Source organism: Oncorhynchus tshawytscha, unplaced genomic scaffold, assembly GCF_018296145.1.
Source record: "Oncorhynchus tshawytscha isolate Ot180627B unplaced genomic scaffold, Otsh_v2.0 Un_contig_5345_pilon_pilon, whole genome shotgun sequence".
NCBI lineage: Eukaryota > Metazoa > Chordata > Actinopteri > Salmoniformes > Salmonidae > Oncorhynchus > Oncorhynchus tshawytscha.
The window spans coordinates 1-16,687 of record NW_024609551.1 but is presented as its reverse complement, the minus strand read 5'-3'; the positions used below and the strand labels follow the sequence as shown (position 1 = coordinate 16,687).

The 16,687-nt window shown below is 47.9% G+C and overlaps 3 protein-coding genes and 1 long non-coding RNA gene across 5 annotated transcripts; 3 read left to right on the top strand and 1 right to left on the bottom strand.

The window, feature by feature from the left end:
- Positions 1–787: 787 nt before the first annotated feature.
- LOC112239356 (ethylmalonyl-CoA decarboxylase-like) lies at positions 788–6,521 on the top strand. Its single transcript, XM_042315860.1, has 5 exons — positions 788–964; positions 2,805–2,947; positions 5,055–5,107; positions 5,201–5,281; positions 5,465–6,521. The coding sequence occupies exons 1-5, from the start codon at positions 949–951 to the stop codon at positions 5,877–5,879; spliced, it is 708 nt and encodes a 235-aa protein (XP_042171794.1). The 5' UTR covers positions 788–948; the 3' UTR covers positions 5,880–6,521.
- LOC121845076 lies at positions 2,968–3,918 on the top strand. Its single transcript, XR_006082330.1, has 3 exons — positions 2,968–3,507; positions 3,660–3,739; positions 3,838–3,918. It is a non-coding gene; the product is annotated as an uncharacterized LOC121845076 (long non-coding RNA).
- Positions 6,522–6,992: 471 nt separating the features above from the next.
- Positions 6,993–12,223, bottom strand: LOC112240214 (60S ribosomal protein L30-like). 2 transcript variants are annotated; one of them, XM_042315862.1, is made up of 4 exons: positions 12,044–12,223; positions 10,267–10,412; positions 7,285–7,415; positions 6,993–7,111 (listed from the first exon to the last, which is right to left on the bottom strand). In XM_042315862.1, exons 1-4 carry the CDS (start codon positions 12,062–12,064, stop codon positions 7,059–7,061), a joined length of 351 nt encoding a protein of 116 aa, XP_042171796.1. In that variant the 5' UTR covers positions 12,065–12,223; the 3' UTR covers positions 6,993–7,058. The 2 variants fall into 2 exon arrangements, with proteins under 2 accessions (XP_042171796.1, XP_042171795.1); XM_042315861.1 differs by lacking the exon at positions 12,044–12,223 and adding an exon at positions 11,752–11,852.
- Positions 12,224–12,344: 121 nt separating this feature from the next.
- LOC121845077 (F-box only protein 43-like) lies at positions 12,345–16,112 on the top strand. The gene is made up of 3 exons (XM_042315864.1): positions 12,345–12,812; positions 14,220–15,310; positions 15,600–16,112. The coding sequence occupies exons 2-3, from the start codon at positions 14,286–14,288 to the stop codon at positions 16,093–16,095; spliced, it is 1,521 nt and encodes a 506-aa protein (XP_042171798.1). The 5' UTR covers positions 12,345–12,812; positions 14,220–14,285; the 3' UTR covers positions 16,096–16,112.
- Positions 16,113–16,687: the final 575 nt, after the last annotated feature.

The following is a 16,687-nucleotide window of genomic DNA, read 5'->3' as shown; positions in this document are numbered from 1 at the left end:
AAACCGAAAAATTAGTCCATACCACAATTCTCTTTAGTAAAACTACATAGAATCAATAATTCTGAATGATGGGAGTGTCCGCTTGCCCTCGTGTGTCGGTTCCAGCGAAGTGCAGCTGGCCAAGTTCCTTGTTCACTGGTTCATGTTTCCGGGGGGAGAGGTTTCAATGTAACACCACAACATTGAGCTATCAAACAGCACAGGTTTGTGAAATATTTTAAGATGTCGCTTCTTATGTTATGTCACCTAATTATCAGGTTGTTAGGGACGGTTTTTCCACAGTACTTTTGGGGATGTTAAAGTCTACGCTTTTAGGAATCCACATTTTTATAAAGAGGATATAACTGAAGGACATGAAGGCTCTTGTCCATCGCTCGAAGGCAACAACAATAAGGTGCCTCTGCGCATGCGTAGATCTCTTAGTTGGGACCGGACGCATGCCCTTGGACCTGAGCTAGTGTCTAACTGCCTCAGTTAGCACAGACAGAGGACTATTATGGACTGGTAACTGCACACATACGGCCTAGCAACCAACTCTGGCCAACTGTTTTACAGTTCAATAACAGTGCCGATTCCTCTGTTTCCCTCTCCTTTTTGTTTCTCTCTCTCCTCCTCTTCTCTTCCTCAGTCCCTCTCCTGTCTGTTTCTGTCCCTCCATCCTTCTCTCCTACCTTTCCCTGGTAGCAGCATGGTTCTGTCTGCAGCCAGGCAGCACCTTCTCGGGGGGCATTCGGCTTGGTGCCTGGGGGCAGCACCTCCTCAGGGGGAGTCGGCTTGGTGCCTGGGGGCAGCACCTCCTCGGGGGGGATTGGATCAGTTTACACCGATGCCAAGGGGTTCCAGGAGAAGGAGATCAGAGAGAAACTCCAAGCTTTCCCTGGGGGATCTATAGACCTTGTCAAACAGGAGTCGGGCATCGCTGTACTGACCGTCAACAACCCTGCTCGCATGAACGCTTTCTCTGGTATGGAAGCACTGTCTAATGTTATATTTTATTAATTGATCCGAGTGTTGCTCTTTGCTGACCTGCAATTCAGACTAAATATCACTCCGATTCTCTTTGGTTTTCTCTTCACCAAACGGAGTGAAATATATTTCAGTTTATATTTCCGACTCTTTGTTTCTCCTGAGAATGACAGTGGAACTAAGGGGGCTGGTGCTCAACGAACTGGGTTGTGTTGAGTATGGACACACTGTAGCAAAACGTTTAGCAACAGATGACCAAAAAAAAAAAACGTGTTTATTTGGATCTCCATTAGCTTTTGCAGAAGCAGCAGCTGCTCATCCTGGGAGGTCCACAAAAAGAACACAAAACATGACAACAGAACACTGATACACTGATGAACAAGGACTTACAATTGCAAACCATTTAACAATACAACAAAACACTGTGTGTTTGTTTGTGTCCCCTCACAGTCTCCGTCGTTCCATGAAATGTTGTTTAATGTTTTTTTGTTTTTTTTTTTTAAGGTCATTTTGCTGTTCGCTTGAGTAATTGGGAGATGGGAGTTACATGCGATCATGGCTCTGTGTAATACTGTGCGTTGCCGTGAATTCAGTTTGGACTTGGGGACTGTGAAGGGACCCCTGGTGGCATGTCTTGTGGGGTATGTATGAATGTCTGAAGAGACCCCTGATGGCATGTCTTGTGGGGTATGTATGGGTGTCTGAAGAGACCCCTGGTGGCATGTCTTGTGGGGTATGTCTAGGTGTCTGAAGAGACCCCTGGTGGCAGGCCTCGTGGGGTATATATGGGTGTCTGAAGAGACCCCTGGTGGCATGTCTTGTGGGGTATGTACGGGTGTCTGAAGAGACCCCTGTTGGCATGTCTTGTGGGGTATGTACGGGTGTCTGAAGAGACCCCTGTTGGCATGTCTTGTGGGGTATGTACGGGTGTCTGAAGAGACCCCTGTTGGCATGTCTTGTGGGGTATGTACGGGTGTCTGAAGAGACCCCTGGTGGCATGTCTTGTGGGGTATGTACGGGTGTCTGAAGAGACCCCTGGTGGCATGTCTTGTGGGGTATGTCTAGGTGTCTGAAGAGACCCCTGGTGGCAGGTCTCGTGGGGTATATATGGGTGTCTGAAGAGACCCCTGGTGGCATGTCTTGTGGGGTATGTACGGGTGTCTGAAGAGACCCCTGTTGGCATGTCTTGTGGGGTATGTACGGGTGTCTGAAGAGACCCCTGGTGGCATGTCTTGTGGGGTATGTACAGGTGTCTGAAGAGACCCCTGGTGGCATGTATTGTGGGGTATGTACAGGTGTCTGAAGAGACCCCTGGTGGCATGTCTTGTGGGGTGTGTATGGGTGTCTGAAGAGACCCCTGGTGGCATGTCTTGTGGGGTGTGTATGGGTGTCTGAAGAGACCCCTGGTGGCATGTCTTGTGGGGTATGTATGGGTGTCTGAAGAGACCCCTGGTGGCATGTCTTGTGGGGTATGTATGGGTGTCTGAAGAGAACCCTGGTGGCATGTCTTGTGGGGTATGTATGAATGTCTGAAGAGACCCCCGATGGCATGTCTTGTGGGGTATGTATGAATGTCTGAAGAGACCCCTGGTGGCATGTCTTGTGGGGTATGTATGGTGTCTGAAGAGACCCCTGGTGGGGTATGTATGGGTGTCTGAGCTGAATGTTATTTGATTATGCAGACAATCTAGAATTTTCATCACATGAAAACTAGAAGAGAAGCAGTTCTTCTCTCGTCAATCCTCCACCTCATATTGAACATGTTCATGTTGTACCTCCGTGTTTCACTCAGGTTCAAAACGTTTTATCTCTACTGAACACTACCCTGTTTTCTCCAGGTTCCATGATGGTGGAGCTGGAGGAGAGGGTGTCCCAGCTAGAGGAGTGGACGGAGGGCAAAGGTCTCATCATCCAGGGGGCTGCTGGGACATTCTGCTCTGGGTCAGATCTCAACGCAGTCAGGGCTATATCCAACCCTCAGGTCAGTCCTCAATGTTGTCAGAGATATATCCAATCCTCAGGTCAGTCATCAACGCAGTCAGAGATATATCCAACCCTCGGGTCAGTCCTCAATGTTGTCAGAGATATATCCAACCCTCAGGTCAGTCCTCAATGTTGTCAGAGATATATCCAACCCTCAGGTCAGTCCTCAATGTTGTCAGAGATATATCCAACCCTCAGGTCAGTCCTCAATGTTGTCAGAGATATATCCAACCCTCAGGTCAGTCCTCAATGTTGTCAGAGATATATCCAACCCTCGGGTCAGTCCTCAATGTTGTCAGAGATATATCCAATCCTCAGGTCAGTCCTCAATGTTGTCAGAGATATATCCAACCCTCAGGTCAGTCCTCAATGTTGTCAGAGATATATCCAACCCTCGGGTCAGTCCTCAATGTTGTCAGAGATATATCCAATCCTCAGGTCAGTCCTCAATGTTGTCAGAGATATATCCAACCCTCAGGTCAGTCCTCAATGTTGTCAGAGATATATCCAACCCTGGGGTCAGTCCTCAATGTTGTCAGAGATATATCCAATCCTCAGGTCAGTCCTCAATGTTGTCAGAGATATATTCAACCCTCAGGTCAGTCCTCAATGTTGTCAGAGATATATCCAATCCTCAGGTCAGTCATCAACGGTCAGAGATATATCCGGGTCAGTCCTCAATGTTGTCAGAGATATATCATAACCCTCAGGTCAGTCCTCAATGTTGTCAGAGATATATCCAACCCTCAGGTCAGTCCTCAATGTTGTCAGAGATATATCCAACCCTCAGGTCAGTCCTCAATGTTGTCAGAGATATCCAACCCATCGGGTCAGTCCTCAATGTTGTCAGAGATATATCCAGGCGGTGATACAGCCCGCCATCCTCAGGTCAGTCCTCAATGTTGTCAGAGATATATCCAACCCTCAGGTCAGTCCTCAATGTTGTCAGAGATATATCCAACCCTCGGGTCAGTCCTCAATGTTGTCAGAGATATATCCAACCTCAGGTCAGTCCTCAATGTTGTCAGAGATATATCCAACCCTCAGGTCAGTCCTCAATGTTGTCAGAGATATATCCAACCCTGGGTCCAGTCCCAGTCCTCAATGTTGTCAGAGATATATCCAATCCTCAGGTCAGTCCTCAATGTTGTCAGAGATATATTCAACCCTCGGGTCAGTCCTCAAATGTTGTCAGGTAGATATATCCAATCTCTCAAAGCACTCAGTCATCAACGCAGTCAGAGATATATCCAACCCTCGGGTCAGTCCTCAATGTTGTCAGAGATATATCCAACCCTCAGGTCAGTCCTCAATGTTGTCAGAGATATATCCAACCCTCAGGTCAGTCCTCAATGTTGTCAGAGATATATCCAACCCTCAGGTCAGTCCTCAATGTTGTCAGAGATATCCAACCCTCAGGTCAGTCCTCAATGTTGTCAGAGATATATCCAATCCTCAGGTCAGTCCTCAATGTTGTCAGAGATATATCCAACCCTCAGGTCAGTCCTCAATGTTGTCAGAGATATATCCAACCCTCAGGTCAGTCCTCAATGTTGTCAGAGATATATCCAACCCTCAGGTCAGTCCTCAATGTTGTCAGAGATATATCCAACCCTGGGGTCAGTCCTCAATGTTGTCAGAGATATATCCAATCCTCAGGTCAGTCCTCAATGTTGTCAGAGATATATTCAACCCTCGGGTCAGTCCTCAATGTTGTCAGAGATATATTCAACCCTCGGATCAGTCCTCAATGTTGTCAGAGATATATCCAACCCTCAGGTCAGTCTCTCTGAGGTTCTCTCTCTGAAAGCTCAGTGAACCATTTTTATTCAGTCACATTGTATTGGGGCACTCCTACTTCCATCCAATCTGACTTCCTAAACCACGTGTCAAACTCATTCCACAGAGGGCCGAGTGTCTGAGTGTGCTTCTTTAAGTCCTTGGTTGATGAATTAAGGTCACTAATTAGTCAGGAAGTCCCCTCACCTGGTTGTCTAGGTCTTAATTGAAAGGAACCCCCCCCCCCCAAAACCAGCAGACACTACCAGGCCCTCCATGGAATGAGTTGGACCTCCTGGTCTAAAACGATGCGTCTTGTCTTTCAGGATGGGATGAAGATGTGTACGTTCATGCAGAATGCCCTGACCAGACTACTGAGGTAGTTACACTACCCTCTGTGGTAGGAAGTTCTAGATTGGCGTGTCATACCAGATGCTCTGTGCCACACTAACCCACGTGTTCTCTGTTGAAGGTTACCTCTGTTGTCTGTAGCTCTGGTGGAAGGGAACGCACTGGGGGGAGGAGCTGAACTCACTACTGCCTGTGACTTTAGGTACAGTAACGTGACTCACTGTCCATAGATATCACCATTGTGTTTATTAACTTTAGGCCTACATCCAGATAGTGGAGACAGGTAGAGTTCACAATAAAAAGTCATTTTCTAGAAATATCCAAAAAACAAATCCACCAAGTTTCCAATCTCTAAAAAACCAACGTCCCGGTCTCTCCCTGCTAGGTTGATGGCGCCGGGCAGTGTGATCCAGTTTGTCCATAAACACATGGGTCTGGTCCCTGGTTGGGGCGGTGCAGCTAGATTGGTACGCATCGTAGGCGGCCAGAACGCCCTGAAGATGCTGGGTGGCGCTTTGAAAATAGACCCAGAGATGGGGCTTCAGATTGGGCTTGCGGACGGGGTCCTGGAAGGTTCCCTGGCTGGGTCTGGAGCCAATGCCCTCCTGGAGGCAGAGCAGTGGTTGGGATGCTACACCACGGGTCCAGCCCCGGTCATCAGAGCCATAAAGAGCGTGGTGGTGTCTGGGAGAGAGCTGCCCCTGGAGGTGGCCCTGAGGACTGAGAGGGACGTGTTCGGGACAGTGTGGGGAGGACCGGCTAACCTACAGGCTCTGGCCACTAAGGCCAAACACAAGTGAATTAACTAATCTTGTGATTACATTGTAGCCCGTCCTAATGTTCTGGAGAAACCTAGAACGTCTGGAGTGGAAGTTGTGAACCAACCCACACTGAGACTGAACTGGAACATTAGGATGGGCTGTAGAGGGTCTGAACTCAACCAGAACTAGTGTATTCATTCTGACGATTCTGTTGCTAAAAAAAAAAAAAAAGGTATCTTAAAAACAGAAGCAAACGAATCCTACTTGTATTTGTCCAATATCAACTATAGTTTTAGTTGGGAAATGTTTTGAACCCATCAGGCAGAATGAATACATCCCTGGACTGTGCTCTGGGAGTTTGACAGTGCCCAATGACAGATTTATATTGCTGTGTTGTGAGTGACCACTAACAATCTATTATTTCAGTGAAGGAATTGTTGTTGACTGTTGGGACAATTATATGGGCCCATCTAAAAGTGGTGATGTAATATGTATCAGTGGAGAGTCCGATACACTAGTTGTGAAGATGGTATTGTGCCTTTTGACCTTTGTGGGTCTACTACAGTCCATTAACACCAGGGGTGACTGAGCACCAGGGGTGACTGAGCGCCAGGGGGTGACCGAGCGCCAGGGGGGTGACCCAACGCCAGGGGGGGTGACCCAACGCCAGGGGGTGACCCAACGCCAGGGGGTGACCCAACGCCAGGGGGTGACCCAACGCCAGGGGGCCAGGGGGTGACCCAACGCCAGGGGGTGACCCAACGCCAGGGGGTGACCCAACGCCAGGGGGTGACCCAACGCCAGGGGGTGACCCAACGGGGTGACCCAACGCCAGGGGGTGACCCAACGCCAGGGGGTGACCCAACGCCAGGGGGACCCAACGCCAGGGGGGTGACCCAACGCCAGGGGGTGACCCAACGCCAGGGGGTGACCCAACGCCAGGGGGTGACCCAACGCCAGGGGGTGACCCAACGCCAGGGGGTGACCCAACGCCAGGGGGGTGACCCAACGCCAGGGGGGGTGACCCAACACAATGCAAGCTTGATGTAGAAAAACCCCACAAGTGCCCACATTTCTTAGTCTCTTCCACAATGTCTTCCATTGTACGACAATCACATGTCAATGACTAAACATATGACAAAAACAACTGGGACATCTTGAAGTCGATTTATTTATACCAAAATACATCTACAGAGAAACGGAAGTGAAGCAACTAGACTACTTCTCCCCCTGTGGCTGATCAGGCATACTCCTGATGATGTCTGAATCACCTGTGGATGATTAGAAAATAATCATAAGTTACATTCTAGAAACCAGTAGTGAGAGAATAACAGTTTACACACACACACACACACACACACACACACACACACATATACACACAAACACGTGACAGCGTTGTCACATTTGTCCCAATTTCATGGAAGATTTCAAACAAACTCACCAGGGTCAATGATGGCCAGGGTACAGACTCTGAAGTACTTTCCACAGGCCGTGCCAAGCTCTATGTTGTTCCCACTGTAGTGGTGGACCCCAGTCTTAGCCAGCATCGCATAGTACTCGATCTCTGATTTCCTACCGGGAGAAGAGTTCAAGTCACTTTTAGGGTGGGTTCACTTTAGTTCAATATCAGTGCTGAGCCCAGTCACTATTAGGGTGGGTTCACTTTAGTTCAATATCAGTGCTGACTGAGCCCAGTCACTTTTAGGGTGGGTTCACTTTAGTTCAATATCAGTGCTGACTGAGCCCAGTCACTTTTAGGGTGGGTTCACTTTAGTTCAATATCAGTGCTGAGCCCAGTCACTTTTAGGGTGGGTTCACTCTAGTTCAATATCAGTGCTGAGCGCAGTCACTTTTAGGGTGGGTTCACTTTAGTTCAATATCAGTGCTGAGCCCAGTCACTTTTAGGGTGGGTTCACTTTAGTTCAATATCAGTGCTGAGCCCAGTCACTTTTAGGGTGGGTTCACTTTAGTTCAATATCAGTGCTGAGCCCAGTCACTTTTAGGGTGGGTTCACTTTAGTTCAATATCAGTGCTGAGCCCAGTCACTTTTAGGGTGGGTTCATTCACTTTCAGTTCAATATCAGTGCTGAGCCCAGTCACTTTTAGGGTGGGTTCACTTTAGTTCAATATCAGTGTTGAGCCCAGTCACTTTTAGGGTGGGTTCACTTTAGTTCAATATCAGTTCAATATCAGTGCTGAGCCCAGTCACTTTTAGGGTGGGTTCACTTTAGTTCAATATCAGTGCTGAGCCCAGTCACTTTTAGGGTGGGTTCACTTTAGTTCAATATCAGTGCTGAGCCCAGTCACTTTTAGGGGGTGGGTTCACTTTAGTTCAATATCAGTGCTGAGCCCAGTCACTTTTAGGGTGGGTTCACTTTAGTTCAATATCAGTGCTGAGCCCAGTCACTTTTAGGGTGGGTTCACTTTAGTTCAATATCAGTGCTGAGCCCAGTCACTTTTAGGGTGGGTTCACTTTAGTTCAATATCAGTGCTGAGCCCAGTCACTTTTAGGGTGGGTTCACTTTAGTTCAATATCAGTGCTGAGCAGGACTGCGTAATCTTCCCTGAGGGAAAGAGGTTTCTGCACCAGCCAAGTAGTAGCACACCTGATTTCAAATAATCAAGTCAATTTAAATCAATTCATCAGGCCCTAATCTATAGATTTCACACAACTGTGAACACAGAGATATGAATCTGTTGGTCACAGACACCTTATCAACAAAAAAAAGGTAAGGCCGTATCTGATGTGACAAACCATTTACCTCATGCAGTGTGACATATCTCCTTCACATAGAGTTAATCAGGCTGTTGATTGTGTGTGGCCTGTGGAATGTTGTCCCACTCTAATTCAAATGGCTGTGTTGAAGTTGCTAGATATTGGCGGGAACTGGGACACAGTCGTACACGTGGATCCAGAGTGGAGGAGCGTATGCAGGCCATGGAAGCACCGGACATTTCCAGCCTTCCGGGAATTGTGTCCAGATTTCTTGCGACATGGGGGTCGCCATTCATCGTCGTGCTGAAACAATGGGGCCTCGGGATCTCATCATCTACATCCCTGTGTATTCAAATCGCCATAGTGTTTGTTGTCCGTAGCTTATGCCCCATACTATAACCCCACCTCCACCACGAGGCACTCTGTTCACAACGTCGACATCAGAAAACCGCTTGACCACACAACAACGCCAAATGCACCGGGTACAGTTGGAACCGGGGATTCATCCGTTTAGAGCGCACTTCTTCAGCGTGTCATTGGCCATTGAAGGTGACCATTTGCCCACTGAAGTCGGGTTACGACGCCAAACTGCATTCAGGTAAAGACCCTGGTGAGGACGACAAGCACGGAAACTTAGACGAGCTTCCCTGAGACGCTTTCTGACAGTTTGTGTAGACATTCTTCATTTGTGCCAAACCCACAGTTTAATCAGCTATCCGGGTGATTGGTCTCAGACGACCCTCTCAGGTGAAGAAGCCAGATGTGTAATCACGCCGGCCCAGGGCGTCCACCTGGTCGGTTGGGCCTGGTTTACGCGTGGTCGGTTGGGCCTGGTTTACGCGTGGTCGGTTGGGCCTGGTTTACGCGTGGTCGATTGGGCCTGGTTTACGCGTGGTCGCTTGGACGTACTTCTCTGGCAACAGCTCTGGTGGACATTCCTGCAGTAAACATGCCAATTTGCATGCTCCATCAAAACATAGGTGGCATTGTGTGACAAAACTGCACATTTTAGAGTGTCTTTTATTGTCCCCTCCCAGCACAACGTCTACCTTTATAATTTTATTTTACCTTTATTTAACTAGGCAAGTCAGTTAAGAACAAATTCTTATTTTCAATGACGGCCTAGGAACAGTGGGTTAACTGCCTGTTCAGGGGCAGAACGACAGATTGTCGGCTCGGGGGGTTTGAACTTGCAACCTTCCGGTTACTAGTCCAACACTCTAACCACTAGGCTACCCTGTACCTTGTACCTTGTCAGCTCAGGGGTTTGAACTTGCAACCTTCCGGTTACTAGTCCAACGCTCTAACCACTAGGCTACCCTGCCGCCTCTAACCACTAGGCTACCCTGCCGCCTCTAACCACTAGGCTACCCTGCCGCCTCTAACCACTAGGCTACCCTGCCGCCTCTAACCACTAGGCTACCCTGCCGCCTCTAACCACTAGGCTACCCTGCCGCCTCTAACCACTAGGCTACCCTGCCGCCTCTAACCACTAGGCTACCCTGCCGCCTCTAACCACTAGGCTACCCTGCCGCCTCTAACCACTAGGCTACCCTGCCGCCTCTAACCACTAGGCTACCCTGCCGCCTCTAACCACTAGGCTACCCTGCCGCCTCTAACCACTAGGCTACCCTGCCGCCTCTACACTCTAACCACTAGGCTAACACTTCACATGTTGCGTTTATATTTTTGGATCAGTGTAGTTACCTGAGAGCAGGTGTGTTGTTGGCCAGGATGACCAGCTTGGCTTTGCCCTGGCGGATCATCCTCTGAGTCTGTTTGTAGCCCAGTACGTATTTACCACTCTTCATCACCAGCTGAAGACGAGAGTTGATGGACTCCAGGGACTTTTTCTGGGGAGAGAAACTGATTAGAGACCAACTGTCGGAAAGTTGGCCTTCTGACAGTCGGGCTGCTTTTAGCCCAGGACTGCATAAATAGGCTCCCGAGTGGCGCAGCGGTCTAAGGCACTGCATCTCAGTGGTAGAGGCGTCACTACAGACCCTGGTTCAGTGGTCTGAGACACTGCATCTCAGTGCTAGAGGCGTCACTACAGACCCTGGTTCAGTGGTCTAAGACACTGCATCTCAGTGCTAGAGGCGTCACTACAGACCCTGGTTCAGCGGTCTGAGACACTGCATCTCAGTGCTAGAGGCGTCACTACAGACCCTGGTTCAGAGGTCTAAGACACTGCATCTCAGTGCTAGAGGCGTCACTACAGACCCTGGTTCAGCGGTCTAAGACACTGCATCTCACTGTCACTACAGACCCTGGTTCGATTCCAGGCTGTATCACAACCTGCTGTGAATGGAAGTCCCATAGGGCGACACACAATTGTCCCAACTTCGTCCAGGGTAGGCCATCATTGTAAATAAGAATTTGTTCTTAATTTACTTAGTTAAATAAAAAGGTTAACTATTTTTTTTTTTTAAATGACAGAACACAATCCATGTGTAACAGTATAGCTTCCGTCCCTCTCCTCGCACCCACCAGGGATCCTCTGCACACATCAACCACAGTCACTCACGAAGCATCGTTACCCATCGCGCCACAAAAGCCACGGCCCTTGTAGCTCAAGGGGAACAACTACTTCAAGGTCTCAAAGCGAGTGACGTCACTGATTGAAACGCTATTAGCGCGCACCACCGCTAACTAGCTAGCCATTTCACATCGGTTACCCATGCATCATGGCATGTCAATATAGACCAGGCGAGGGCCCGGCTTCACAAAAGCATCTTACGACTAACTTCATCGTTAGAACCTTCGTATGAGCAATGTTAAAAACCTCCGAGCCGTTTCCCTAAAACCAGCACAACTAAAGTTGTACTTAAACGCGAGTTATTTATCGACTGCCGCAGACCACTCGTAGAAAAAGCTAAGTGCGTCGTTGCCTGCGTTTTTCCCCCCTACTGCGTCACTTTATACACAGAAGATCTCGCTAAACACAGAATCCAGATGTGGATCGGTCTCTGTGTGACCGTCGATAACTTCACAACGAAGTTGACTACAAATACACAGTTGCCAATGTCTTAAAATGAAAACCGCGACGACTACATTAAAGTGAATAGCCTGCATACGGTCTATACTACACAGGCCTACATATTTCAATGATATCTAAGTCAATTTAATGTTCATTTCAATGGGGTTTCATTTTACTATTTGGTCCAATGTATTTGAACGGAGAACGCTTACCGGAGAATGAACGCTGCCTTTAATTACACATTCCGCAACGACGCATCTACCGAACGTTGTCATAACATGCGTTTCCCGAAACACCACATCTACCGACCTAGGAAAGATGCATCGTAGACACTCGTAAGCCTAAAAGTTCCTTCGCTAACCCGAAAGCGGACACTGCTTGGTCACTCAACACTGGGATAAATGAACGATTTGAAAATAACATTTACCCCATCACCGATTAAGTTTAAGGATGTGCGCAAACATTTATATGATAAATGAACGATTTTTCCAATCTCAAACTCACAGTTTTCTTAGTGGCCACCATGTCTGCAGTTTAGATGTTACTAGCCAACCTAAACGAGGGTATAACATGCAAGAATGAGTGATTACAATCTTGTGTTGACATCAACCGGGAGAGTTTCGCTAAACGCACAGCAATCTACACTGTCCGGTAAATTGAAAGAAAGAAGGAGAATTTACCTCCCAGACTACAGTGCGTGTGTTTGGGAAAACAAAGCATCGCGAGAAGTGGAGCGAGAAGTGGAGTAAGAGAATTGCTTTTTAAAACAGTCCTAAACACACGCAGTTCATGTGTACAAAGCATCGCGAGAAGTGGAGCGAGAAGTGGAGTAAGAGAATTGCACCAGATTTGAAAACATCTCAGTCCTAAACACACGCAGTTCATGAGGAGGACGAGACTACAGTGCGTGTGTTTGGGAAAACAAAGCATCGCGAGAAGTGGAGCGAGAAGTGGAGTAAGAGAATTGCACCAGATTTGAAAACATCTCAGTCCTAAACACACGCAGTTCATGAGGAGGACGAGACTACAGTGCGTGTGTTTGGGAAAACAAAGCATCGCGAGAAGTGGAGCGAGAAGTGGAGTGAGAGACTTGCACCAGATTTGAAAACATCTCAGTCCTAAACACACGCAGTTCATGAGGAGGACGAGGAGACTGTCGTCTGGGTACAACACGATATAGCTCTTTGCAATGTCCGACATTTTGCCTTTTGGCTAGAAGTTTAGTAAACAACACTTCGACACGGATTAACTTTCTTTCTGAAACAATAACTAGGTAAGTAACGTTAACTAGTTTTCTACGTAACGTTAACGTCTGTCTCAGGCTTGTATATATATATGTATATATGCATTACATTTTTAGTATGTATTTCAAGGTGAGTTGCTAACATTTAGTATATTAACTTTCAGCTAGTAATCCAATTGTTTAACAAGCAAAGCTAACTAGTAATAATACAACAAACAATGGACTCTGACATTGCCATCACATTCTGAAATTGCAACTGCTTTTTAACATTTTTGTTTTTGACGCCAGCCAGTCAGCCAGCCAGCCAGCCAGCCAGCCAGTCAGCCCAGCCAGCCAGTCAGCCAGCCAGCCAGCCAGCCAGCCAGCCAGTCAGCCAGCCTTTCAGCCAGCCAGCCAGCCAGCCAGCCAGCCAGTCAGCCAGCAGCCAGCCAGCCAGCCAGCCAAGCTAGCCAGCCAGCCAGTCAGTCAGCCAGCCAACCTTTCAGTCAGCCAGCCTTTCAGTTAGCCAGCCAGCCAGTCAGCCAGCCTTTCAGCTAGCCAGCCTTTCAGCCTTTCAGTTAGCCAGCCAGCCAGTCAGCCAGCCAGTCAGCTAGTCAGCCAGCCAGTCAGCCAGCCAGTCAGCTAGTCAGCCAGCTAGTCAGCCAGCCAGTCAGCTAGCCTTTCAGCTAGTCAGCCAACCAACCAGTCAGTCAGCCAGCCAACCTTCAGTCAGCCAGCCTTTCAGTTAGCCAGCCAGCCAGTCAGTCAGCTCAGTCAGCCAGCCAGCCTTTCAGCTAGTCAGCCAGCCAGCCTTTCAGCTAGTCAGCCAGCCAACCAACCAACCAGTCAGTCAGTCAGTCAGTCAGTCAGCCAGCCAGCCTTTCAGCTAGTCAGTTAGCCAACCAACAAGCCAGTCAGTCAGTCAGCCAGCCAACCTTTCAGTCAGCCAACTAGCCAGCGGGCTAATGGGTCTCTAGGGAGAGAGAAGGAGCCAGTGTCCCCAGCCTCAGGCGAGGGTTTTTTTGGGCGGTCGCAGTGCAGTTTTGAGCGGGCGCCTGGGAGCCATGGAGACATCCACCCGGAACAGTTGAAAACCCCCAAAACGACGGTTCATCAACAGCATAGCAACTGCCGAGCTGTTGTCGACTGCTAGTTAGCTTCTGGTTGTTTGTTTTGATCCACTTGGAAGGTTTAAAGTAACTACTCTCATAACCTGTTAACTATTGACCACTTTTTTAAAAATTGTATTTAAAAAAATAATTATAGCTGAAGTCAGCTAGATATATTTGTATTTACCAAAATTGAGTACAGTTTACATTTTTGTTTAATTTGAGAGATAACTAGCTAGCTACATGAATTAACTTAGAGCTAACGTTAGCTAGCTAGCTAGTTTTACAACAAAAGTGACCTAATCCTTTTCTGTCTTAACTGCATTGTTTTTCCAATGTCTTCTCACAGATCAGTTTGAAACACCAGACCTGTCAACCTGGTGAAATATTTGTGTTTCTACATCTGAAAGGGAGTATGGAGCACTGTCTCAAACCAGATGTCAATTTCCACAACCTCAAAGACCTGCAATGTGGAGCTTGTCAGGACAGCGGATACCTGGACAGTGGCTACAGCTCTAAAATTGAGAGCGGAGAGGATTTTGACCTCTCAAAGTGTTTATCTTCTGATGGTTATCACGAAACGCCTAAAGAGAATGTTTCACAGAGATGCGAACCTCTGTCACCCAGAAAGAACAGACGACAAGCGGGCGTCAGAAGTCCACAGAGAGACGCCTTGAAGGAGCAGCCGGTAAAGAACGGCTGGTGTGAAACTCCTAAACTATCCAGGAGAGAGCCGTTGCTGAGAAGACGTCTCCTCGTGTCTAAGACTGCAGACGAAACAGAAACGCCACGCACTAAAAAGACTGACTCGTCATCCAATGAGAGAACTGAACACGGCTCAAATGTGGTCTTTGACTCGCCGGATGCCTTTACGATTGGAGCTTTGGCTTCAAGCACTTTAAATCCAGAAGACGTGCTTCTGTCCGGCAGGAAACTGCGCCTCCTCTTCTCTCTTGTAAAAACCTCGACACTCGAAGATGGTAAATGCAACATGGCCAATGTCACTCTCTTTGAGAGAAAGGTGTCTGCTACGTCGCTCTCAGATGTAGACCCGGAAGAGAGCGTCGGTCCCTCAGACCTCCTTACCACAGAGATGCTGGAGACCCCACGCTATAGCAGATTAACACCCTCGGCCAAAGACAACTTCCAGACTCCTGTCAACAACGACGTAGCAGCTAACCTCTTGGACAGCCTGAGTGTCCTGAGCACCCCTACTCCTAAATACCACTTTGACACCCCTTCCTCCACCCCTACTCGTAAACTCTACGACCGCTCTATGTCTGAGGACAGCGGCTTCAGCTCCTTGGCTCTGGATAAATCTCAGGACTCCACGGTAGACAATGATGGTTCCTTCCAGGAGCTGCTGCTGTTGTCGTCGGGTAGCTCCAGGTGCAAGGAGACCCCCAGCAGGCTGGCTGAGATGATGATGATGAAGAGGAGGTAGGCCAGATAGCTTTTTGACTTCCATTGAACGCCCTAGAACAGTGTTTTTCATCTCCAATCGTTGAGTACCCTCAACAGTATATACAAATGTGTGCTGTTTGGGGGGGGTGAGAAAGTTGAGTTGTGAAACATTGCTGTAGAATGTTTTTAGTGTTGTATGTTTATGGTGTTTTTGTAGCTAATAATTGTAATATTTAATAATTTTAGTTGTACTTGGTGTAATTCAGTTTGTTGCTTGCTGCTGTTTTTTAAAAGTTATTTATGATCATCAAATTATGATCATCAGGTCCAGACTGGAGCGCCAGCGTCGCCTCTCCACTCTCCGAGAGGGGGGTTCCCAGTCTGAGGGGGACCGGGACGTGAGGAACCTGGCAGCCCACAGAACTCATCGCAGAGAGAAGAAGAACCTCGTATCCCAGGAACATCTGGAGCGCAGCTTCTTCAAGGAGGATGACGACAGTGACGTCTTCCCGGATGTGACGCCGCCAAAAACAACAACCACCGCTAAGCTAGAGGACCTGTCCTTCACGCCGGCCCTGCAGATGGTCCGGGCCCTGTCCCAGAGGACATCCAGGATGTTACTGGAGCGCACCAGTCTGGAGGAACTGCTGAGGGTCTCTGAGAAGGAGGCCTTCAGGACCACCATGCCCCTGGCTGGGCTGATCGGCAGGAAGATGGGCCTGGGGAAGGTAGACATCTTTACCGAGCTGAAGAAGAAGAATCTCAGACACATACTGGCTAAGATTCTCAATCAGCTGTCCTCTGAAGATGTCTATAGGTGAGGATTTTAATACAGTATCTCCAGAAAGTACTCATACCCCTTCACTTATTCCACATTTTGTTGTTTTACAGCCTGAATAAAATAAATGGATTAAATGTATGTTTTGTTCCCTTACAATACACCATAATGACAGTGAAAACATTTTTAATAGAAATTGTAGCAAATTTATTGAGAATTTTGGTCGGACGGCCAGCTCTAGACAGAGTCTGGGTAGTTCAGATCTAACCTGTCAACTCTGGGGACCCTCATATAGACAGGTGTGTTTCTCTCTAAATCAATGTCCAAACTATTGAATTGGATACAGGTGGACTCCAATCGAGTTGTAACGACGTCTCGCGGGTGATCGAAGGAAATCGTGATGCACCGAGCCCAATTTGGAGTGTCATAACAAAGGGGCTCTGAATAATTAACTAAATAAGATTTCTGTATTTCATTTTGATTAAAATGTGTGGACGGATTCAAAACATGCTTTTTCAACTCTGTCATTTTGTTGAGGGTATTGTGTGCAAATGGGTGAGAAACAATAACATTTTTGAATTCGGGGCTGTAACAAAACAAGTGGAATAAGACAAGGCTATATGAATACTCTCTGA

Coding starts and splice junctions, on each gene's coding strand:
- LOC112240214 (XM_042315861.1), bottom strand. CDS start 11,814: ATGACAACGTTCGGTAGATGCGTCGTTGCGGAATGTGTAATTAAAGGC. Junction 7,416..10,266: donor AACAACACACCTGCTCTCAG/GTAACTACACTG, acceptor TTCTCCCGGTAG/GAAATCAGAGATCGAGTACT. Junction 7,112..7,284: donor CCTGGCCATCATTGACCCTG/GTGAGTTTGTTT, acceptor AATCATCCACAG/GTGATTCAGACATCATCAGG.
- LOC121845077 (XM_042315864.1), top strand. CDS start 14,286: ATGGAGCACTGTCTCAAACCAGATGTCAATTTCCACAACCTCAAAGAC. Junction 15,311..15,599: donor ATGATGATGATGAAGAGGAG/GTAGGCCAGATA, acceptor TATGATCATCAG/GTCCAGACTGGAGCGCCAGC.
- LOC112239356 (XM_042315860.1), top strand. Junction 2,948..5,054: donor GGGCTATATCCAACCCTCAG/GTCAGTCCTCAA, acceptor CTTGTCTTTCAG/GATGGGATGAAGATGTGTAC. Junction 5,108..5,200: donor GCCCTGACCAGACTACTGAG/GTAGTTACACTA, acceptor TCTCTGTTGAAG/GTTACCTCTGTTGTCTGTAG.